General features: G+C 41.0%; 1 protein-coding gene across 4 annotated transcripts in view; it reads left to right on the forward strand.

Moving 5' to 3' along the window:
- Positions 1-26,221, forward strand: part of LOC132378490 (doublecortin domain-containing protein 2-like) — a 196,824-nt gene that overhangs the window by 98,420 nt on the left and 72,183 nt on the right. For all 4 annotated transcript variants that reach the window (XM_059945435.1, XM_059945433.1, XM_059945432.1 and 1 more), the window contains one exon: positions 13,983-14,172. In XM_059945435.1, coding sequence (XP_059801418.1) covers positions 13,983-14,172 — 190 coding nt within the window. The remainder of the gene's footprint in view (positions 1-13,982; positions 14,173-26,221) is intronic.

The raw sequence follows: 26,221 nt of genomic DNA on the forward strand, positions 1-26,221 counted from the left end.
CATTTGCCTTTTTCACCGTCTGTTGTACCTGCATACCCAGCTTCAATGACTGGTGTACAATGACACCCAGGTCTCGTTGCACCTCCCCTTTTCCTAATCGGCCACCGTTCAGATAATAATCTGTTTCCCTCTTCTTGCAACCAAAGTGGATAACCTCACATTTATCCACATTAAATTGCATCTGCCGTGAATTTGCCCACTCACCTAACCTATCCAAGTCACCCTGCATCCTCTTAGCATCCTCCTCACAGCTAACACCGCCGCCCAGCTTCATGTCATCCGCAAACTTGGAGATGCTGCATTTAATTCCCTTGTCTAAATCATTAATATATATTGTAAACAATTGGGGTCCCAGCACTGAGCCTTGTGGTACCCCACTAGTCACTGCCTGCCATTCTGAAAAGGTCCCATTTACTCCCACTCTTTGCTTCCTGCCTGCCAACCAATTCTCTGTTCACATCAATACCATACCCCCAATACCACGTTCTTTAAGTTTGCACACTAATCTCCTGTGTGGGACCTTGTCAAAAGCCTTTTGAAAATCTAAATATACCACATCCACTGGCTCTCCCCTATCCACTCTACTAGTTACATCTTCAAAAAATTTTATTAGATTCGTCAGACATGATTTTCCTTTCACAAATCCATGCTGAATTTGTCCGATGATTTCACCGCTTTCCAAATGTGCTGTTATCACATCTTTGATAACCAACTCTAGAATTTTCCCCACCACTGATGTCAGACTCACTGGTCTATAATTCCCTGGTTTTTCTCTCCCTCCTTTTTTTTTAAAAAGTGGGGTTACATTAGCCACCCTCCAATCCTCAGGAACTAATCCAGAATCTAAAGAGTTTTGAAAAATTATCACTAATGCATCCACTATTTCTTGGGCTACTTCCTTAAGCACTCCGGGATGCAGACCATCTGGCCCTGGGGATTTATCTGCCTTTAATCCCTTCAATTTACCTAACACCACTTCCCTATTAACATGTATTTCCCTCAGTTCCTCCATCTCACTAGACCCTCGGTCCCTTACTATTTCTGGAAGATTATTTATGTCCTCCTTAGTGAAGACAGAACCAAAGTAGTTATTCAATTGGTCTGCCATGTCTTTGTTACCTATGATCAATTCACCTGTTTCTGACTGTAAGGGACCTACATTTGTCTTGACCAATCTTTTTCTTTTCACATATCTATAAAAGCTTTTACAGTCAGTTTTTATGTTCCCTGCCAGCTTTCTCTCATAATCTTTTTCCCCTTTCCTAATTAAGCCCTTTGTCCTCCTCTGCTGGTGTCTGAATTTCTCCCAGTCCTCAGGTGTGCTGCTCTTTTTTTTTGCTAATTTATATGTTTCTTCTTTGGACTTGATACTATCTCTAATTTCCCTTGTCAGCCACGGGTGCACTACCTTCCCTGGTTTATTCTTTTGCCAAACTGGGATGAACAAATGTTGTAGTTCATCCATGCGATCTTTAAATGCTTGCCATTGCATATCAACTGTCAACTCTTTAAGTATCGTTTGCCAGTCTATCTTAGCTAATTCATGTCTCAGACCTTCAAAGTTACCCTTCTTTAAGTTCGGAACCTTTGTTTCTGAATTAACTATGTCACTCTCCATCTTAATGAAGAATTCCACCATATTGTAGTCACTCTTACCCAAGGGGCCTCGCATGACAAGATTGCTAACTAACCCTTCCTCATTGCTGAATACCCAGTCTAGAATGGCCTGCTCTCTAGTGCCATCCCGCGTACATTCCAAGAAATCCTCTTCTTCAGCACCCTTACCAATTTGGTTCACCCAATTTATATGTAGATTGAAGTCACCCATTATAACTACTGTTCCTTTATTGCACACATTTCTAATTTCCTGTTTAATGCCATCCCCAACCTCACTACTACTGTTAGGTGGCCTGTACACAACTCCCACCAGTGTTTTCTGCCCCTTAGTGTTATGCAGCTTTACCCATATCGATTCCACATCCTCCAGGCTAATGTCCTTCCTTTCTATTGTGTTAATCTCCTCTCTAACCAGCAATGCTACCGCACCTCCTTTTCTTTCCTGTCTATCCCTCCTGAATATTGAATATCCCTGGATGTTGAAGGATGTCCAACCTTCTTCACTTTTACTTTATTAATATAAACAGCCATTTCTCTCTCCTTACTGCCAGTCCTGTCTAACCTCCTCAGTACTGCTTTGCTCACACTGGCAGTCATCTTTCTCCACCTCCCTCGTCCCACTTGCATCAATAAACCAATTCACACTGACGTTCTGCTCTCCTTCGACAGCCCCCCCCCAAACCCCAACAAAGTTCCTATTGATTCTCATCTGTCTCTTGCTGATGGTACTGGCCCCAGCCAGCTTGGAGGACTTGAGCCAATCCATAGATGTAGATTAACTGCAGACATGTCTGATACAGGAGCTGGTGGTGAAGGGCAGACTTAAAAGTGGAGATGCCAGGACGTTTGCAATACAAACAGAGGAACAATATCAAAGGCATGTAAGGATTTGGATTCCACAAGCATTGGCAGGTTGTTGCAATTGTCCTGCATGGAATGGGTTAATAGGGCATTTGCACAAATTCTGAGGCTTTCTTGATTAATGGGTGAATTTTCTCGTTGGATATTGTTGGGCTTCCCTCATTAATCATTCTCAGCTCTCATTGTCACTCATCGCCATTCGCAGCCAGGGTTTCGTTTTATTTTTGTCAGACATGATAATAGAATCCGTAACCCCCCATTATATATTATCATGACTAATTAGTGGTTAATTAATGTTTTGCAGTAACTTGCAAAAATAGGGTTTGTAAGGATAGATTCTGATGAAATGAGTGAATAAAGAAATGCAATCTGCAGTCAGAAGATAAGAGGACTGCAATGCAATAAAGAAAGAACTTGCATTCAAATAGCAATTTTCACAGCCTCAGGAAGCCCCAAAGTACTTTTCTATTGCAGCACTGGCAAACTGGTAGACAATTAACGTACAATCAATGTGCAGTTCATGACCTATTTCAGAGATGATATTTCAGGGATAAACATTGACCAGAATACCAGGGAGAAACTCATTAAAACGGGGACATGAATTTTCTTTGCGCACTTTATAAGGATGGCAGATCATCCATTTAACTCCTCAGACAAAAGACACACTGTATTGGGACTTGAACGAATAAGCACGGCTGCTTTCTTAATGTACTGCAGGCTGTCAGAGATAGACTCACAAGGTGAACCTGGTCCTGAGAATGAATAGTAATCAAAGCTATGTTGAAATAATGCAGTGTTTGTGAAGGCAACTGGTACTGATAAAATTAATAATGAGACGAAAAGTGTTAATGCTGCAAAAAGGGACCATCCCAACTCCCTTTATGTAATCAAATTCAATAAGGTGGTGCTATTTATTCCTGAGCCACACTTCTGAAAAAGCACGTTTTTTGGAGTGAACTTTTTCTTTCAGGGTAACCATCTTTACCGTTTGAAGTGTAAAACATGATCTTCTTTCATATACCGGCATGTAACTGATTGCTGCGTGACTAAACAGCTGATTCACTAGGCACAGGGATAGCACAGTGGTGTAGTAGATCCTGATCTCGGATGCTGTCTATGTTGAGCTGCAACTTTCTTTGCAACTGTGTAGGTTTGCCCTGGACGTTCCGTCTCCTCACACATGCTAAAGACGTGCGGACAAGTTAATTGACGATTGTAGTTAGCCCACTGTGTAGCTGAATGGCAGGAACTACAGAAGTCTGGGGGTGGTGGGGGGAGTTGATGGCCACGTGTGTGAGAGTAGGTTATCAGGAAGGAAGTGGGGCAATAGGACTGGTGTGTGTGCTCTGAGAGCTGGCATAGCCAGCCAAGTACCTTTTTCATTGCAACTCTAACTCCAAGCCAGTTCACCTTTAGTCTTCTGGACTAGAATTCCATGCATGACCTTTCAAATTCCATATAGAAAGTGCCTTCTGCCCTGCCTTCATCACTATTTGTAATTAGCGACTGAAAAGTCTCAAAGTAATGAGTTAGGGTTCCCATCACAATCCTGACTATACCTGATCAGTCCTTGCCTTTCCAAATGGACTGCACATTAATCCAATCATCTATAATTTTGTCCAATAATTCCCCGACCATTGACATAAGGTTGATTGGCCTGTCTGAGACCTGGCATGTCTCTGCTGCCCTTCTTAAATGAAGTAATTACATTAGGTAACCTCATGTCTTTTGGTATCCTGCATCACCTTTAAATTAATTTACTTCCCTCCTTCTCATACTCCACATGCCCCATCAGTGGCAATTCCCACCCGCTCCTTAAAATTACAACCAACTTCCTCAGACTCTTAAAGCATACCTGCCTGTGAACTGATACCATAAAGGTTAGCGCCTTGCACATTCCATTTCTTTCTCCGCAGATATTGCTTGATCTGCAGAGTATCGTCAGTATTTTATGAATGTTTTGTTTCAGATTTCCAGCATTGGCAGTTCTATATATTTTCATTGCTTATCTCTGTTTGCATAGAACCCTTTGTTCCCTGGCTCGATTTGTATGCTCCATTGTTCAAGTGCAAGTGACTTCCAAATTTTTTTCAATGAATAGAACTGAGCAGTTATGGTGGAGAAGAGGTGGCCAGGCCCCTGTTCCACAGCATTCAAATGACTGCTGCGAAGTGGAATATGTGATAAGTAATTTAGCAACTCTCATCCAGTCTGAAAGGGCCTAGTTCATGTAAACGATCTAATTTATTTAGATGCAATAACAAAGGCCTAGCAAGTACAGATCGTCATCTCGAAGAGAATAGAGAAAGACATCTGCTGCAGAGAATCAAACCCATGATACTTTGGTGAGATGCATTTGGAATACAGGTGTCCCCCGCTTTACGAATGCTCACTTTATGCCACTTTGCCTTTACAAAAGACCCACATTAGTAACCTGTTTTCGCATTACAAAGAGGATTTTTGCTTTTACGAAAACTTTCCCCATATAAATGAATGGTTCTTCGCTTTACGCCATTTCGGCTTAAGAAAGGTTTCATAGGAACCTTTGTAAAGGGGGGGACTTGTATTGTGTTCAGTTTTGGGCACATTGCTATAGAAAGGATTCTACTAAGCTGAGTGGAGGGGAGGTTCACGAGGATTTTGCCAGGATGGGAAACAGCTTCTTCCCCCAGGCCGTTACACAACTGTACTCCCTGCTACACCCTGGTTTCATCACAAGTGAAACACCAGTAGTGTTACACTGCCACTTTTTAACTTGTGTTTTAAATGTAGCTTATTATTTGTTAATTTATTTCTGGCAGTATTACTTTGTGTTGTGTGTGAGTGAGTGAGTTATATGTACTATAATGCGCACCTTGGTCTGGAGCAGGGGCCAGCAACCTTTACCACTGAAAGAGCCATTTGGACCCGTTTCCCACAGAAAAGAAAACACTGGGAGCCACAAAACCCATTTGACATTTTAAATTAAATAACACTACATACAATGTTTTTTTTTGCCTTTATGCTATGTATAAACAAACTATAATGTGTTGCATTTATGAAATCGATGGACTCCTGCAGAGAAAACGAAATTACATTTCTGCATGCAACAAAAACATTTTGAACTCCGAAAAAAAATGTTGGGTTGAAGGTTACTTTTAAGTAAAATGCTCAATGTCTATTTGAGTCCTTCTTGTTTTTATGAAAAACGCCAAACTTAAATTGTCCGCCAGCAGCAAACCAAAAATAACGTCAGCCAGCTGTCAACCTGAAAGATAAAAGGACTATTCCACTGAACAATGAAAAATATGAATATACGTAAAATAATAGGCAATTAAAATATTTATCATAATTGGTTAATGGGATTTCTGCTCCTTGACCTCAGCGTACAGCGTCTGCACATCAGGTCTGTATGACGTCACCTTCATCTTTACACAGGATCGCAAGCTGTCATCTGTGTGGCGTGCGCGATGTTTGTTTTTAATAAAGTTCAGTTGGAGAACACCTGCTCACATACATATGTGGATCCAAAGATCGACAGGACTCCAAGCGCATACTTTTTAATGTTTACATAAGTGTCGTGGATAGCATTCCATGTTTCGAACACAAGGTTGACCGATTTGGGGAGGTTTTCAATATCACTCCATTTGTGATTCTGAGCAAGAACGGCCTTCTGATGGGCAACATCTTCAAGGTCTGCTGTCAAGCGTCTAAACTTGGACACCCATATGTCTTCGTTGGCTATGTCGGCCAGTTCCATCTCAAGATCAGGTTGACTCACACCTGCCAATGCAGTTGTATTCAGTAGGGATGTATCGATGCTTCGGGGAGTGACCGGGAAGGATAATGTGTTTTTTCCTCTCTGAACTCACAGAAGCGTTTCCCAAACGATGCTTGCATTGCGATGATTCCAGAATGTAATACTCCGAATTTATCATGTCGTGAGCTTGTTTGAACTCTCTCAAATTGGATAAGTGAGACAATGTGCCTTTCTGTAAATCTCTGGCAAGCACTGTCAACTTGCGCTCGAATGCCAAAACATCCTCCAACATGTGCAGGGCTGTGCGTCCTTTCCCCTGAAGAGCTGTGTTCAGCGTGTTCAGGTGCGCTGTCATGTCTACCATGAAGTGTAGCCTTTAAGGCACTCTGGCTGTTCCAGCTCAGGAAAGGTGAGCCCTTTGCTGCCCAGGAAAGTTTTCACTTCTTCCAGACACACGACAAAGCGTTTCAGCACCTCCCCTCTGGACAGCCACCGGACTTTGTTGTGCAGCAGGAGATCAGAATATGCGCTTTCCAGCTCGTCCAGTAACAAACGGAATTGACGGTGATTTGAACTTTTTGCCATTATTTTATTGACAATCTGAATGACAACATCCATTACTTCTGTGCATTCTGGAGGAAATGTTTGAGTGCACCGTGCCTCTTGGTGCAAGATGCAGTGAAAAGTCACCAGCTTTCTGTCCAGTGACTTCTGCAGTAAAGCCACAAATCCCTTGTGCGCTCTTGTCATACTTGGTGCCCCATCAGTAGCTACTGACACCAGGTGGGTGGTCTTTATTCCTTTGGCTCTTAAACAATTCAAGACAGCCTCACAGATGTCCTCCCCCCATGTTTGGCCTTTTAGAGGTATCAACTCAATCATTTCTTCCTGTGGCCTGGCAGAGTTTACATGCCGGCAGAACAGCGCTATTTGTTCAATATCACCTTTGTCTTTAGACTCGTCACAGGCAATCGAGTAGGCCACAGCTGAATTGATGTCTTTAATTTGCTGTCTTGGGATGTCTTCTGCCATTTTTATGGTTTGTCTTTGACAGTCTTTGCAGAGAGGGGCATATCCCTGATTTTCTGCACAACTTCAGTTTTGTTTTTAGAGTCCATGAATAGATGTTCTGAAATCTTAATGAAAGATTCTTTTATATATTTACCATCTGTAAACTGCTTCCCGTGCCTGACTATTTCCTGAGCGGCAACAAAACTAGCATATGCAGTTGATTTTCCAGACTTCATCCACTTCTTGAAATGATTTTTGCTCAGATCAATCTTCCGCATCAGTTCTGAAATGGGTTTTTTTCTCTCATCTCCATCCGGATATTTTTGAGCAAAGGCTGCCTGTTTATTCTGGAAATGTCTTGCGACATTTGACTTTTTGTTGTTTGCTAGTTTTTCATTGCATATTAGGCATACTGGTAAACCAGTCTCGTCAGCAGTGAAAGCTGCCCACGTATCATTAAACGTTCTGTTTTCTTCAGTCACTTTTCTTTTTTTAGAATTCTCCACAGTTAGCCTACCTTGGATTGAAAAATTAAAAAATTTGCACACTGGCGGGTGTCAGACATTGGCAGTGGTGATGTATGTAAATAGCGACAAAAAACACGTTTTATTTAGATTGTACAAGATCACCATAATCTTCAAATTTAGAATTACATTTCAAAAACTAACAAACTAACATAAAATACATTTTAATTAAATACTCATCATTTATCTTCCAAAGCCACAGGGAGCCGCAGCACAGAAATGAAAGAGTCGCATGCGGCTCTGGAGCCGCGGGTTGCCGGCCCCTGGTCTGGAGGAACATAATTTTATTTGGTGGTATATGTGGTTACTGTTAAAGGGCAATAAACTGAACTTGAACTCAAACTAACATAGAAAATTACAATCAAATAACAGGCTCTTTTGTCCAACATGTTGGAGCTGATTATAATGCCAAATTAAACAGATGTTCCACTTTGTTAATTATTTCTGGAGAATCATTTACATTGTGCAAGAAGTGAATAAAATTTTAAGATTTGAAGGGATATAATATTTGTAATATTTATGCCCAAAGTAGATTATGATTTAGATTACGTATAGCGGAACTTTACCACAAAATGTAGGTTGATATTCCAAGGCTCTATTATTGGAGTAGTTAGCACACAGTCAAGGTGCTTTTTTCACATTAAATGCTAAACTTTGAGCCCTGTTACCTCCCTTAAGTGGACATAAAATATCCTTGGCACTTGTGTGTGAACTGGACAAGCTCTGAAAAGCATTAGGTGAGTGTGTGCACGTGTGTAGGGAGGGAGATGGGGTCGATGTCACAGGGTTGTATTGTGATGATTGTGCCTGAATTTAATCTCAGTAATTCTTTATCTTACCCATTTTTCAACAGTTTTGTTTGGTGGAAGTACTTTTCCAGTTGAGTTACAGGGATGAATTACTGGGATGAGTTAGTCGTTAACAAATTCTTGCGAAGTACAATTATGATGATAAAAAGATAGTGGTATAGTTACAAAAATTGTTATTGGAATTGATTCCACAGTTCAAAATTCCAGATATATGCTGAATATAACAACTGCATATCAGTAAAAAGATCCAGTAGTGTAAGTTGACAACTGATCAAATATAATTTGTTTTTGTTTTTAGTTAGTGTTTCACCTTCCATCTGAATTTAAGGTTTCATTCTTAGGAGTGGAGAGACGAATGTACTTCTGTTGAATGTGAAGATGCTCAATGGTTGAAGAATTAATTCATGGCTTTCTGTATCTTACAGTTCCTTTTTAAAAATCCCTTTTTAATTCTTTGGGTCAGAGAATTTTCTAACAGGAGAATTATTCCAAATCGATTTAATAATTCATAAATTGATGCTGCAGGGCTTCATAAATCATTCTTCTCAAACTCCTAGGAGTTCAGATTTGCTTACGGTAATCAAAAGTGAACCTGACCAGCACGAGTCTGTAGGATTCCACTTAGTCCTTCTCTAATACAATTGTTTTTTTGTATGATGATGGGAATGTGAAAAAACAGAAATGTCTTTCTATACTCAACACTGAGTATATCTTAGAGTGAAGGTGGAGTTTGCTTGCTGTTTGCTCGGTTCAGGGCACAAGAATAAGGTAAAATTCTTACTTAAGGATTTGAAATAACTTTTAACTTTGAGACATTTTCTGTGTAAGACTTTTGGACATAGAGTCTGGCTGTACTAATGTACAAAACCTTCATACACCTGAGAATTAAGAAATGTAAACCAGTCGTTCCCTAAAGCTATTGAGACACTGAATCTTACACACAATTATAACAGTGGACCAGGTGGTATTCCAAGACTAAGAATTCATATTCTTCCATGATGGTCTGAGATTTGAATATATGGGAAAATACAGATGCATAAAATTGACATTAAAGGTGTTATTGTTCAAAATGGACTCATCCTTTTAGAGCAGGATACATGTTGTCCTTGCCCTGTCTGTTCTGTTGGTAACTTGCCTCCAATTCCAATGTGGCTGACTAAAAGATATGGCTTGAAGCAGTACAAACAAATGTCACAATTGTATCAAAACAAGTTTGCCAAGTTGGTAGAGGAATAACCACTAATCTTGCCAAAAAGACCCCATATTTGGGGTGTTAATTGAGAGAGATAAAGCATCCAAGTGCTAGATCTGTGGCTTTTTTTTTGCAAGTGTGTGTAGGTCAGCTTTTTATGGATACTTTTAAAGAGCCAAAGTTCATGGGATGCTTAGTTGACAGAGTCAAGAGAAAATCAATGGAGTCTACAGGAGGGATAGACACGGCATGAAGACCTGTCACAACTCTAGAGATCTTCAAAGTTACAAAATTAAACAGTTGGAAGGGGCTACACAGATATGATATTGGGGTGATTTAAGTCAAGGCCTTCAAATATGCAGGAGTCACTAAAAATTGAAGGGAAATTCAGGAACAACTTCCTAACCAAGGGAATGGTTATTGATGTGGAAAATGGTACCACAAGGAAATGTGCCAAGCAACACATGTATGCATTTATAAGAAGCTGGGAGAAGGCAGAGTATCAGGTGCTGTGATATTTTGTCCTTCAAGATCACTGAGAGACAATGATTGGAATTAGTCCATAAAGCTGGTGAATGAAGATACGGGGGTTCCTGGGAGTGCTCCATTTGCTTGTGCATTCACAAGCAAAGCTCTGGGAAAAAATTCTAACCAACATAGTTTATTTCCAGCACCTCACTCTGCATTTCCCTTCATCCTCCAGTTAAAGGTACTAGCCCTCTGGCAATATCATTCCCATTATTTTAGAAAGGCACTATTTTAAATTATGGATGGATAAAAGCTATTAAGTAAATTGGCAAATATCCTAATTTAAGTGCACGTTTGTATAAAAGAAATCTTTTGAATATTAACATTTTTGATTGTATTGACACACATAACAAGATAATTGTTTGAAAGTTTACTTTTGTGTAACTCTTGCTTCGGCTAGCGCCTTAATATAGGGGGTGATAGCCCCCGGCCCGGCCAAGCTTAAGAAATCTCATTTGTGTGGATGCTGCGTGATGTGTCCCCTGTTACAAATCAGTACCCTGAAATAACAAACAGTACACAATATGCAATTAATCGATTGAGCTTTATAATTCTTAATTTGACTACGTCTATGGTTAGTAAAGGAAACAAAAAAAAAGAAAAAGGGCCTATTCTCATGAAATAGTCTAATGTGCAAATGTGGAGCTCAGTGATAAGCGGTTCATCCGCCATTGACCTCCTCCAATTGTCGCTAACCTTCGGACCCTCGCTCCAAGTCCACTCTGTCTGGCTCTCTCCATTTGCATCTTCTCTCCTCATCTCTCCCCGGCAAAAGACCGTGAAGGAAGAGATCTCTCTTCCAGGTTCGCAAGAAAGAACAATATTTCTCTCATTGGATAGCCCCAGCATTCCAAACCCCGCTATCTCTAGTCATAACCCAAACATTGCTGCCACAGAGAAACCATTACATTAGCAGTGAAACCTTACAGCATGTTACACTTTAGACAGACAGACATACTTTATTGATCCCGAGGGAAATTGGGTAATGTTAATGACAATGTTAATGATAATGTTAATGTTAAGACAATGTTAAATAGAAGTAAAGGAATAAATCCAAGCAAAATGAAAGATTTATTTCCTTAACTGTAATCTATTAGTGCAGACGAGGTTTCAGCCAAGACTTTCTGAGCTGCTAGTTATTAACTGTAATAGTTTATCACGGCTCACTGCAAAATTTCCCTTAATGCTAATTAAAAAGTGAGTCCTTTCTAATTTTCTGTGATACTGGATATTCCAAGTATTTTTTTAAATATGTGCTGTGATTGCAAGTACATTAGACCATAAGATAAAGGAGCAGAATTAGGCCATTTGGCCCATTGAGTCTGTTCCACCATTTCATCATGCCTGATCCAATTTACCTCTCAGCCCCAATCTCCTGCCTTCCTCCCATATTCCTTCATGCCCTGGTTAATCAAGAATCTATCAACCTCTGCCTTAAACATACGTAAAAACTTGGCCTCCACAGCATCTTGTGGCAAGGAATTCCAATGATTCACCACTCTCTGGCTAAGGAAATTTCTCCTCATCTCCGTATTAAAAGGGCACTCCTCTATTCTGAGGCTGTGTCCTCAGGTCTTAGATTCTCCCACTTAGGAAATATCCCCTCCACATCTACTCTATCAAGGCCTTTTACCATTTGATAGGATTCAACAAGAGCATCCCTCATTCTTCTAAATTCTAGTGAATATAGGCCCAGAGCCATTAAACACTCTTCACATGACAAGCCATTGAATCTTGGAATCATTTTGGTGAACCTCCTTCGAACCCTCTCTGGTTTCAGCACATCCTTTCTAAGGTAAGGGGCCCAAAACTGCTCACAATCCTCCGTGAGGCCTCACCAGTGCTTTTTCAAGTTTCAACCTTGCATCCTTGCTTTTATATTCTAGTCCTCTTGAAATGAATGCTAGCATTGCATTTGTCTTCCTCACCACAAACTCAACCTGCAAATTAACCTTTAGAAAATCCTGCACAAGGTCCCTTTGTACCTCAGTTTTTTGTATTTTCTCTCCATTTAGAAAATATTCACCCCTTTCATTTCTTCTACTGAGGTGCATGATCATACACTTCCTGACACCATGTTTCACCTGCCTCTTCTTTACGCATTCTCCTAATCTGTCTAAGTTCTTCTGTAGCCTCTCTGCTTCCTCTAAACTACCTGCTGCTCCATCTATCTTCATATTGTCTGCAAACTTTGCGACAAAACCATCCATTTCATCATCCAAATCAGTCACCGCATAAACCACTGTGAAACGCCATTAATCACTAGCAAGCAGACAGAAAAGGCTCCCTTTATTCCCACTCTTTGCCTCCTGTCAATCAGCCACTGCTTTATCCATGCTAGAATCTTCCCTGTTATACCATGGGTGTGTAGCTTGTTAAACAGCCTCATGTGTGACACCTTGTCAAAAGCCTTCTGAAAATCCAAGCACACAACTTCAACTGATTCTCCTTTGTCTATCCTGCTTGTTACTTCTTCAAAGAATTCCAACAGATTTGTCAGTCAAGTTTTTCCCTTGAGGAAACCATGCTGACTACAGACTATTTTATCATGTGGCTCCAAGTATACTGAGACCTCATCCCTAATAATTGACTCCAACATCTTCCCAACCACTGAGGTCAGACTATAGTTTCCTTTCTTCTTCCTCTCTCCCTTCTTGACGAGTGTAGTGACATTTGCAATTATCTAGTAATTCCTGAAAGATCATTACAAATGCTTCTGAAATTTCTTCAGCCACCTCTTTCAGAACACTGTGGTGTACACCATCTGGAACTGGTGACTTAAGACCTTTCAGTTTCTCAAGAACATTCTCTCTAGTTAGGTAACTTTACACACTTCGTGACCCTTTTTCCTCCACACTGCTGGTGTCTTCCACAGTGAAGACTGATGCAAAATACTTAATCAGTTTGTTTGCTGTTTTGTTGTCTCCCATTACTACCTCTCCAGCATTGTATCCACTCTTACCTCTCTTTTGTACTTTATGTATCTGAAGAAACTTTTGGTATCCTCTTTAATATTATTGGCTAGCTTATTTTCTTATTCTACTACCTTAATGACTTTTCAATTGCCTTCTGTTGGTATTTAAAAGCGACCTAATCCCCTATCATCCCACTAATCTTTGCTCTATCACATGCCCTCTCTTTGGCTTTTGTGTTGCCTTTGACTTCTCTTGTTAGTAATGGCTGTGTCATCTTGCCTTTAGAATATTTCTCCCTCTTTAGGATGTATAGTTCCTGTGCCTTCCGAATTGCTTTCAGAAATTCGAGCTATTGCTCTCTGCCCTCTTCCCTGCCAGTGTTCTTTTCCAATCAATTCTGGCCAACTCCTCTCTCATGGCTCTGTAATTCATTTATTCCACTACAACACTGATACATCTGAGTTTAGCTTCTCAAATTTCAGGGTAAGTTATTTGTTTCATCCTCTTATGTTTTCCAAACAATCACGGAGACTGATGAACCAGACTATATGAGTACAACTGTGCTGGGAGATATGTTCTCACTAATGAAAAATACCACTGTTCCCAAATAAAAACAGGCAGCACTTCAGTAACTTGTCTGCAGAGAGGCAGCACCTTGCACAGTTTTTCTAACCAGATGTAAAGAACTTTAATAATGAACATCAAAATGGATAGGAATTCCATTTTAATAATTATTGCAGAGCCACAGATGAAATAATTACTCATCTAGATTTATTGAATTAACAGGGAGATCGGCAAATCCGTTCTACAGGGGCTGAGAGTGAAGTATATCCACTGACCCTGTCACAATCTCCAAAGAGGAAAGAAAAGAAGGAGCAAGTTTTAGCCAGAGAACAATCCACATTCCATGCAAAACCTGTCAAAGTGAAGCCCGACAAGAACGGCAGCGGAAGCCCAAAGCTCAGCCCTGAAAACGGTGAGTTCTGTTCTCTGGTGTTCACTGATAAGATGCTTGCAGTGTTTGAAGTGTGCCTCCTCTCTTAGAGACTATAAAGAATTTGACCTGTCCCAAGAGAACTCAAATATTAACATTTAGTATCACTGAGCAATCAATAAAGTGGAAACTATCAGAAGCAAATGCAGTCATATGCACAAGTATGCGTGTGCCCAAGGACAATGAAAGATTTAGTTGCAACAGCACAGGGACTTAGCATCAGATAACCAATGCTCACAAGAAAAACCTAACTTGTATATGTTATGCAAAAATAATATAAGAAATAAAACTGAACAAAGTCCATTGTAGTCCAGTTGTAGTTAATAACATTTGGGGGAAATTAAAGAGGATATAATTAATAGACCCTGACCTACAATCATTGTGCGTTCTTCTTGAGTATGCGGTCTCATCTTTTGTGTATCGATTACATTTTTTCTTCAAGTGGTTTTCATTTTATTGGAGCAATACCCACAAAATGCTGGAGGACCTCAGCAGGCTAGGTAGCATCTATGGAAAAGAGTGCAGTTGACGTTTTGGGCCAACACCCTTCATCAGGACTGAGCAAAAAATGATGAGTTGGAATAAGAAGGTGGGAAGGAGGGAGGGGTGAAGTACAGAGCTGGGAAGTTGATTGGTGTAAGAAATACAGGGCTGGAGAAGGGGGTATCTGATGCAAGACGACAGAAGGCCATGGAAGAAAGGAAGAGGGTGAGAAACACCAGAGGGATGTGCTGGACAGGCAAGGTGATAAGATGAGAAAGGGAAAAGGGGATGGAGGGGGGGGCATTATCAGAAGTTTGAAAAGTTGATGTTCATGCCATTAGGTTAGAGGCGTCTCAGACGGAATATATGGTGTTGCTCCTCCAACCTGAGTGTGGCCTCATCATGACAGTAGAGGAGGCCATGGATGGACATATCCAAATGGGAGTGGGAAGCAGAATTAAAATGGCTGGCCACTGGGAGATCCTGCTTTTTCTAGTGGACGAAGTGCAGATGTTTACCAATCAACTACTAGATCTTTACTTCACCCCTCCCGCCCTCCTGGTTTAACCGTATAACAATTACAGCACAGAAACAGGCCATCTTGGCCTATCTAGTCCGTGCTGAACGCTTACTCTCACCTAGTCCCACTGACCTGCACTCAGCCCATAACCCTCTGTTCCTTTCCTGTCCATATACCTATCCAATTTTTAAAAATGACAATATCGCTCCTGCCTCTACCACTTCTACTGGAAGCTCGTTCCACACAGCTATCACTCTCTGAGTAAAGAAGTTCTCCCTCATGTTACCCCTAAACTTTTGCCCCTGAACTCTCAACTCGTGTGCTCTTGTTTGAATCTCCCCTACTCTCAATGGAAAAAGCCTATCCATGTCAACTCTATCTATCCCCCTCATAATTTTAAATACCTCTATCAAGTCCCCCCTCAACCTTCTATGCTCCAAAGAATAAAGACCTAACTTGTTCAACCTTTCTCTGTAACTTAGGTGCTGAAACCCAGGTAACATCCTAGTAAATCTAGGCTTCATCTATCACCCTGTGGTTCTTCCTCCCCTCCACCCACCTTCTTACTTGGACTCCTCATCTTTCCCCCCCAGTCCTGGTGAAGGGCATTTTCTCTTGTTTATTTTATTGTTGTTGGTGTTGGCTCTGTTATCGGGCATATTATCTAAAGAGGCTCCACAAGTTCTAGAGTTGGGAATGAGAGACAACTTATCTTGCTTTCTCTGGATCCACTGCTCCCACTATTGGTGGAGTTCCCTTGCTCTGGAATTCCCTACCTAAAGATGAGAGCCAATGGACTCTTCCAGGGAGCCTCTGTGCCGTGACACTTCAGATCTTTGATGAACAACCCCCAATTTGTTCTAGTTCCTCAGTGTCTACACTTGAGGGACGCAGACATGTACAATGGCAGTGAAAAGGTCAGTTTTGAGCAGCTCATAAAAGCCGGAGGAATTCAGCATGCCAGGTAGCATCCATGGAAATGGAAAATTGGAGTTTTTGATTGACACCCCACATCAGGACTGGAATGAAAGAGGGGAGGTAGTCAGTATAAAAAGAGGGGGGAGGGGTGGAGTAAGTTCTGGTGGATGATATATCAAGGTGAGGGGGTTTATAGGCAGGTGAGTGGGGGGGGGTGGAGAGTGGAGTGGTGTAAAATGCCAAGAGGTGATAGTAGAAAAGTATAGTGCAGAAACAGGCCCTTCAGCCCATCTACTCTGTGCCGAACCATTTAAACTGCCCAGTCCTATCCTTAATACCCTGTAGGATTCCCTGAAGGCAAATGTGCAGGTTGAGTCAGTGGTAAGGAAGGCAAATGCAACATTAGCATTAATTTTGCAAGGACTAGAATGTAAGTGCAAGGATGTAATACTGAGGCTTTATGTGGCATTGGTCAGACAGCACAGAGTATTGTGAGCAGTCCTGGGCCCCTTATCAAAGAAAAGATGTGCTGGCATTGGAGAGAATCTGGAGGAGGTTCACAAGAATGATTCTAGGAATGAAAGGGTTAAAATATGAGGAGTGTTTGATGTCTTTGCGCCTTTACTTGCTGGAGTTTAGAAGAAACCTATCTTATATTGAAAGATCTAGGTAGGGTGGATGTGGATGCAGAGAGGATGTTTCCTGTAGTGAGTGAGTCCAAGACTGGAGGGCCCCGTCTCAGAATAGAGGGATGTCCATTTAGTTCGGGGATGAGGAGGTATTTCTTTAGCATGTGAATCTGTGGAATTCATCAACATGAATGGCTGTGGAGGCCAAGTCATTGAGTGTATTTAAAGCTGATGTTGATAAGTTCTTGATTAGTCAGGGTGTCAAAGGTTAGGGGGAGAAAGCAGGAGAATGGGGTTGAGGGAGATAATAAGTCAGCCATGATAGAATGGCAGAACAGATTTGATGGGCGGAGTGGCCTAATTCTGCTCCTATGTGTTCTTGTGTCTTGTGTGTAACTGACATTACTAAAACCAATTGAAGAAAAAGGATCATTGGATAATTGTGGAAGCTTGGCAGTCTCACTTTCAAAGCCTTTGGCCCCTTTGTGTCCTCTCCAAGAAGACAGAGTTTCTCTCAGACAACATCCCTTCCAGCTGAGGTCACTGATATTGAAGTGACATGTTCCTTTCCATTTCTTTACTGCCATTGTTGGTGTCAATAGTCACAAGCCGCCCAAAGATTTCCTGGAGTTGTTGAACTTGGGGGTCATCTTCCCTTTACTAGGTACAGACATTGCTATCGCTTAGTGTTGGTTAATGCCAGCATGTGGCCAGCATTATTAACACTTAGTGCGTGCTGATGGCAAACTACCCTAATCAGCTTCTCCTAATTTCTGGGTTCGCACGCAAAAGCTCTGTGTTATTGGACTAAGGCAGTGGGGTGAGTCCTCATTGCGTCCTATTTTTAGTGGCTGTTTCCAGGCACAAATAACTCTCCAACCCACAATGTTCTATCAAAACTACAGGAGTGGACTCCATAAAATGAAGGGGTGAAATAGCTAAGCCAAAAAAAACATTCTGAACATGTGGAGAAAGGACAGGGAAAAGTGTCTGAGTGTTGACAGTCATCATGGGCAGACTGATCTTCGGCAGTATAAAAATTTCATTATAGCCTCCTCACAGGTGCAATGTCAGGATATTGACTGAAGATGGCAGTAAGAAACTGTTGTATGTTGAGAAGACAACAGGCTTGTACCTCTGCAAGCTGTTGAGAATGTCAGACTGATAATGATTGCCCCAAAGCTAAAATGTCTAGGCTGATTTAAATAGCTCATTTTCCTCAAATGCTAAAAGATGAACTCTCTAGATCTTGCACTTTATTTATCTACCTGCACAGCATTTTTTTCCTGTAACATTAACACTATATTCTGCATTGATTTTCCTTTTACTCCCACAATATACTTATTTATGGAATAAACTGGATGGCATGCAAACAATATGTTTCAGTGTATCTAGGTATTTTGTCAACAAAAGAGTAATAGTAATACCAATATTTATTTATTTTTCTCTCTTTCCCTCTACTTACAAATCTGCGGAATTGTGGCGTCATTAATGTGGGCCAAGCAATTCTCACTGAATCACCGTCTCCTCATCTCGCAATTCATTTGCAGAGAAAGCCAGGGCCAGCGGCGGGTGTACTGCTTTGCTGCCCCTTGAAGGTGGCCTTTCCATTGGTAGTTGAGGTCATATGCACTTGTGTGCTGAAGTGAAAGTAGCTGGGGAGGTGAGCGGGGTGTCAGTGGGATGTCATTGTGACACTGGCTAGCAGGCTCTGGACCCGCTTTCATGTTTGATTCTTTGACTCTAAGAATATGCACGTGGATAGAGAGAAAGAAATCTGCTCTTAGTTGTCAGAGGAGAATAGTTTCTTTGTTCAATGAGTTAATTGCTGGGATCTAGATTTGTTTTACAGAACTGCCTCTGTGTTGATCCACAAACACTAGAGGGATATTTTGCCCACTGCCCGCATACTGGCATCCTAACCCTAATCCCAACACTAACCTTAATGTGAGGCCAGATTAAACTGGCTCCACTGCACTGCTCTATCCGCCATAGCACCTCATAGCTCACCACACAAATCTCCACAACCTTACCTCTCCCAGCCCCACACATACATCCGCCATTCCTACCCTCAAACCTACACCTAAAGCCCAAAGGGGCACACACCCCCACTCTCCCAACCCAACATATACAACCGCCAACCCTAGCCTCAAACCTAATCCTAAAGTCTAAAGCACTTGGACCCCCTAGGCACATCTGATTAACTCTGGCCACACCCCCACAAACCCTAGGCACACCTGATTAACCCTGGCCAAACCCCCAAAAACCCAATGACCTGTGTCAGGAGGGGAGTTGAATGCAAGTTTGCCTTGGCAGGATATAGGAAGGAGAATGGAGTGTGCTGCAGAATAGGTTACCTGTAGTTTTGGGAGCTCATGGACATCTCTTTGTCATGACAATTGCAATCTGCAGGGATCTTGCTACAGGGAACCCATTCAGACATTGTGCCTGCCAAAAGCACTTTCACTTCCTTTAAGGAAGATATGCTGGCCAATACTCGGTGATAGTGGTAACAAATAATAGATACTAAATGTAGTCCTGTAGCTCACAAAAGAAATGAGGCATCAATTAATGACTGTACGGTCATGGCTAATTCAGTCTATGTGAGTATAATTTACACAAAAATACTATTATTTACAATAAAATTAAGTTTGAAAGATGAATTGTATGTTTTTGCAAAAACTAAACTTACTAGTGAGGCGATTGACCAAATCCTTTGCAAAGGTATGAAGCTGTGCTAACCAGTTAGCTCCTTCATTTTCCTTCCCCATTCTTGCATTGCTTAAAGCATATATTCCCTGAAAGATAGCATGGAAGAAAGCACAAAAGTAAAGGTCTTCTCCCTGCTTTATCCATTTTGGTATAAACAAAGGAAGTTATTTCCCCAGTTAATGCGATTCACACTCCTTTACACTTGGGATGATTACCTTGTGTCAAAATTGAAAATCTCTTGGTAAGCGGTATTTTAGTAAGCAAAATTAATTTAACATTAGCAGAACTACCATCCTCTAACCCTCCGATAGTCTTGAACTCAAATAAAATAATTACAGGTCTGTAGTCACTTCCATAATGAAGCATGCTGTTAACCCAATTCACATGCATAAGCACATGCATTTATCTACATTAATACACCTCGTCCATAAGCAGGCAATTGTTCTTAGATCTGACTTTATCATCGCCTCTGCTTTATAGTACCAAATCCAGCTGGATTAATTTCCTGCTGATTTAAATAGTTTTTGTTTGCTTTAAAACCCCAATATATGGAACCTTTATTATATTAATTTTATGTATCATCTCTGGAAAGTGAAATCATTATGCAAATTGTGTAAGCCCTTGTTCAGCAATCTGCAAAAATTCTGGTTGGATAGCAAAACAGAATTTGTTTTTTAAAATGCATGATGAGCGTTGATGGGGTCCCACAAAGGTCAGCCTTCTCTTAATTACATTTGCTATCCTACACCCATTTATCCATATGTTCAAGGAGACCCTTTCAAACGTATTGGCCCATCGCTGAAGACATTTAAGGCTCTAACAAATACTGGCTTTGCAGTTAATCTGCTCAGTTTTCATTTTCTCCACGTTTAAAGGCACTCATACTTTAAGAAGAATATAAATTTCCTTATCCAGCCCTTGAGATTCTGCGATGCATCTGTGTCATTCAGCTGCTTTGTAAATATGTGAGGACAGATTTCATAAATTTGCATAACTTTAATGAGGCATAACTTTGTCAATCACTGCCAAGGTCATGGGAACTATTTGACTGAGAGACGCCATTTATTAATGGCCCATGCTGACTTGCACACTTGTCTCCAAGATGTACATGATAATATCCATGGTAACTGTTGTCATTTAGTCTGTCAGCATAGTGAATAGTACAGGGCAACAATGAGACTGAGATTTTTCATCGATCAGTGGTTTATTCAGTTACAATAACTACCTACATGTACTGTGTCTTCCATCTCTAATGCAACTGTGTTAGTTTGAAAGCTGTTTTTACCCTTAAATTATATTTTGTTCTGCTCCATTGGTATTTCTCTTTATTAAACATTATTCTTTAGACGCTGCTGCAAATAGTGATGGCTACAGCTGAACTTTTAATAAAAGCCCTCCTTTGAAGCGCAACAACACACACAAAATGCTGGTGGAACACAGCAGGCCTTTGAAATATGATTTGAAAGCATATATTCCCTGAAAGATAGCATGGAAGAAAGCACAAAAGTAATTTTGGCATTTCCCCTCCCCCCACTACTTTCAAATCTCTTACTATCTTTCCTTTCGGTTAGTCCTGATGAAGGGTTTCAGCCCGAAACGTCGACATCGCTTCTCCCTATAGATGCTGCCTGGCCTGCTGTGTTCCACCAGCATTTTGTGTGTGTTGTTGCTTGAATTTCCAGCATCTGCAGATTTCCTCGTGTTTGTCCTTTGAAGCGCACCCTGTTTGAGAAGGAGGATGGTGCAAATTGGGCCCCCTGTTGTCTGTCTGAGCACCAAAGCCCCTTGCTGAGAGATAGAACTTCTGCCCAGCGAATCAGGCTCCGTGTGAGTTGTACATACAGTATTCTCCCTCTGATTGCATGGGTTTCTGCCAGGTGCTCTGCTTTCCTCCCAAAATCAGTGACGTTGGAGGACCTGTTTGTGTGTGTGGTATCGCTCTATGACTCTGAGTGCTTTTCTTTTGTGTTTCCGAACCAACATACTGCCAACAAAAGTACACATATTTAGGCTTTCATAATAACTGGTTTAAAAAAGCTGGTCAGGTGGAGCAAAATTGATGTTTGCCTCATGGACTGCTCACAGTTCACTGATTTTGCCCCTCCTCCATGTAATTATTTAAATAATCTTGGGTCGAACTGAAAACTGGAATTAGTTGCGGTTGTGCCGCATCTGTGGGAGAGGAGCCAGATTAATTTTTCAGATCACAGTCCCTGAATCAAAGGAATTCTGATGAAGGAGTTACAAACTGAAATGGTTACCCTGTTACACTTTCCACAGAATAACGTGTGGGGTCTTTACAACATGTTCTGTTTATATTTCAGTTTTTGAGCATCTGCCGTTGTTTTTTTTTGCATTTACTTTCAATTTTGGATTTAAAATAATATGATCAAATTGGCTTAATTAAGGAGGACAATGCAGCCTGACATAACAATGGAGTAATTGTAAAAAGATTACACCACATTTGGGACTGTGTAGAATTATGAAAGGTAACTTTTAATATAATTGGTGGAAAGTTTCTTATTGCAAAGAAAAGGCTGGGGAATTTGTGTGATAGTTGCAGCTTATTTTAGGAAATGTCAGGATGAGTATAAAGTCAGTTTGCTCTGGTCAAGTTGCTCCTAGTCACTGAATCACAATCAGATCCTGGAAGGATGTAACAAAGAACTCACCCTTTATGTTATGAGAGTGATTTATGAAGGAAAATTGGCAATGCCATGGTCTTCTGCCTGTTAAGAATGTGGACTGGGCATGTTGAATCCTATGCTTTGTTGCCGAGAAACCAATGACTAAGGGACTCGAGAACACAGTGAAAGGTAAAGGTCAGAGCAAAAACAGGTTGAATAAATCAATATACTATTATGATTCCTTAACCTTGCTTTAAATATCAAATAGTTGATTTGGAGGCCTCTCTTTGCTTTTTATTGTATTTTTAATAGAATTACTTTGGTTGTGTAGTTACTTTATTTACTTTGTTCAGGAAAATGACATTTACAGTAGCCTTATATCCAGTCTGTAAATATTTTTTCTCCCCATTTCTGCTTACAGCTACATAAATAGACATTTATTATAAACAGAAAGGCCATTTGGCCCATCAAGTCCCTGCTAGCTCCCAGCAGACCAATCAGTTTTAATTCCCCATCTTCTTGTTTAGCCACCTGTATAAACTTTGGGGCAATTTACAACGTTAGTTATCCTATCAGCTTATTAACAACTGAAAGAATTTAAATGGATTAATTACATTTGTGCACAAAATAGAGGTTACACTTTTGTAAATAATTATGGAGTTGAGAACATAAATTGTGTTGATGGCAGGGGATTTGTAAAGCATAGATTTGTGTGATGGTGTTATAAATTTAACTGAAGTAAACGATGCTCTGTAGGCATGATGAACTTCAAAGGTATTTGAAAATAAGGTTATGGCTGTCAAAAGTGACTTATTTTAGTGATTAATGGAGGGTACAGTGAGGTTGTAGTTGCTGAAATGCACCATAATTTCTTTTGATTTTTGCGAGACTGCTCGATGTAACTCATCTTTAATTCCTCCACCTTCCCCACCCCCACAAAGATTTCATGCTCCGAGAGGCATTCACGCAAAACATTGGTCATAGTCAGAGCTGTGAGGATCGATGTGGATTTTGTGTCCTTGTAACAGGGGTCTGTGTTCACCATAAGACGGAGCCACAGTAATATAATTCAGTGAACGGCTGCTCAGCTGGAAAGGTGAAGCATCAAATGGGATGCGTGTATCAATCTGCAGGCAGTGTTACACAGTGCTGCACAATGTGTTAATGCAAAGCTTTCCCTCTGTTCCTATTCCTCTGCTGTGCTCATAACTTTTGATATGGTTGATTTAAGCAATGTGTCTTGATGATGAGAATTCTCGCTTCTACCTTCAAGGACCATAAGTGAATGACCTCACAGGTTATAACATGGAACAGAAGCCTTTCTGATCCTGCACACTGATTAGGAGGCCAAGTATCCAGTTTTGTGCTGTATGTCCCGCTGTGATTATATGTATATATTAAAAAATAAAAAATGCAGAAAATGCTGGATCACCCAAAAGGGCAGGCAGTATCTATGGAAAAAGACAGAGTTAACATTTGAGTCCTTTCATCTGAACTAGAGAAGAAAGAAAACATGTTGATTTTAAATTGGGGAAAGAGTCGCTAGGATATGAGGAATATACTGTATCTGAAAGTGTGCGAGTGTTGAAACCATCTGGCTGACAGATTAAGGAAGCTAGTTTCAGGGAAGTTAGAGGTGGTATCCCTCAGTTTACATTGGGCTTTGTTGGAAGAATGCAATAAGCCAGAATGGAAATGGGTTGGGGAACTAAACTGACCGACAGCAGGAAGTTCAAGGCCGGCTTGCAGACTGAACAAAGATGCTCTGTAAAGCAGTCAGTCCGTCTGCATTGCAGAGGGGACCACATTATGAGCACTAGGTATGATGCATTTGACTGGAAGAGGTGCAAGTGATTTGCTGTTTATCTGAAAGGACTCATTAGATCCCTGGATGGTGTGAAGAGATGAGGTAGAAGGACAGCTACATCTTCTGTGGTTGCATGGGTACGTTTCATGAGAAGGACAAAGGTCATTAGAGATGAGGAACCAAAATGGAGTGTTGCAGAGGGATGCTGAAAGAGAAGAGGGGGGAGAACATAACTAATCTGAAGGTAGCAGAAATTCTGAAGGGCGGCCCACTGAGTGTGAGGTTGGTGAGATAGAAGATGACAACCAGGGTGGCTTTATCTTGTTCTATGTGGGAAATGGAGAAGGATCCTGTCAGCAATAGCAGATGGGAAGCCACAGTCAAGGAAAAGAGAAACATCTGGTGTGGGAAGACTCACCAATGGAGCAGGTACAACAGATACAGAGGAACTGGGAGAATGGAATGGAGGCAAGGTAGGAGGAAGCACAGTTAAGATAGAAGAGTGGATTAGTTTATCTGTTGTGAATATTTGTTGCCAACTTTGAAACAAATGCAGAAAAGTAAGGGAGGGGTCAGATACAGACTACGTAAAGGTGAGAACAGGCAGGACAGGCAGGATTTCACAGCTTTCACATATCCTTTTGTTTATATTTTCTCTCTTTCCATCTTATTAATTTATCAACCAAACAGCTTCATCGATATCTTCTTACCAGAGCAATCCTGAATGGAGCCGATCGGAGATCTTCCCTTTGTCCTATCCATTTCTCCTCTAGCCACTCTCTATCTTGTAACATTCTTCCCTTCTCTCTTCACCAGTTCAGTTGAAATGTTTATGCCTCTTTCTACTCGCTGATAGGCCGAGGGTTTCCAGCATTTTCTGTTTTAATTTCAGTTTCGTGGCATCACTGATTTTCATTTTCACCTGGTTCCCTGAATGCCACTCAGTCAGCACAAAGGAACAGAAATTTTCTGAATTTATGTTAGCCAAGTGGTTCCTGATCAATATAGGCAACTGTGGCCACCAGGAGGGAAAATAATATGAAGTATAAATGGACTGAGGTTGCATTTCTTTTACCATTTTTTTTAGCATTGCTTAGCTTGTGTTTCATACAACATCCTTTAAGCATGGTCAATAAAAGGATAGCATGCACATGCTAAAATTAGATTTTATGTTTACGTCAGAATTGCTGGCCGTTGCCTCTCCGTATACAGCTCGGGTCATTGAATCCATTTAAGTATCGATTGTAGAAAACTAACGTCTGTATATGCTCTACTGGGGAATTGCAAATGCACTGATTGATCTGAATGATGATCTCTCATGAAATCTAATGCACATTGCTTGAACCATCCTGCTTTGCTCAGTTCTCGGATATCAACAACAGCTATAGCCTGTATTTATATTGTGTGCTTAATGTAGTAAGATATCCCAAGGCCTTTCATAAGAATTAATCAAACAAAAACCTGACACCGAATCCTCAGGGAGATATAAAGTTACTGAAAACTTGGTCAAAGATGGTAGCTTTTAAGGAGCATCATGAAGGAGGAAGGCGAGATGTCAAGACAAAGGTATGGAGGAAATTCTAGAATTCGGAGCTGTGGCAATCATGGAGATGACTATCGGATTTGATGGTGAGATAGAACTGAAGGGAAGGAAGCTGTTCAAAATGATGATAGGGAAAAAGAAGTGCAAGGTCAAAGAAGTAATTAGTAATAGGAGCATTAATTGTTGTAGCTGTGGCGTATCTGCACGGTTGCATGGGTAGCAGTGCTGTGCTCCCTCACAACTCTGGTGTCCTGTGCTTAGTACTGAAAAGGGGTGCTAACTGGGTGGAGATTGCATGCTCTTCCAGTGATTTCTGCCACCTCTTCAGTTTCTTCCCACATCTAAACGACACATGGGTTGGCAAATGAATTAGAAGATAACACACAGAAGAACATTGGACAGGAGCAGCCCTTTTGATCCCACAGTGTTAGGCTGAACAAATTAAGCTAATGACAACTAATCCCTTCTGCTTTTACATGGTCCATATTCTTACATTCTCTGCATATTCACATGTCTCCTAAGTGCCTCGATAGGTGTCTGCCACCATCACCACCCTTGGTAGCACATTCCAGGCACCCACCACTAAGCATATAGGAAAACTTGCCCCACACTCTCCTCTGAACTTTCCGCTTTTCACCTTAAAAGATTAGACATTAGACATTTGGACCCTTGGAAAAAGATAGCAGCAGTTTATTCTGTCTGTGCCTCTCATCATTCTATCAAACTCCTTTGCTCCCTTCAGGCTCCACTGCTCCAGGGAAAGCAATTCTAGTTTGTCCAATTTATAGCACA

Source organism: Hypanus sabinus, chromosome 20 (assembly GCF_030144855.1).
Source record: "Hypanus sabinus isolate sHypSab1 chromosome 20, sHypSab1.hap1, whole genome shotgun sequence".
Taxonomy (NCBI): domain Eukaryota; kingdom Metazoa; phylum Chordata; class Chondrichthyes; order Myliobatiformes; family Dasyatidae; genus Hypanus; species Hypanus sabinus.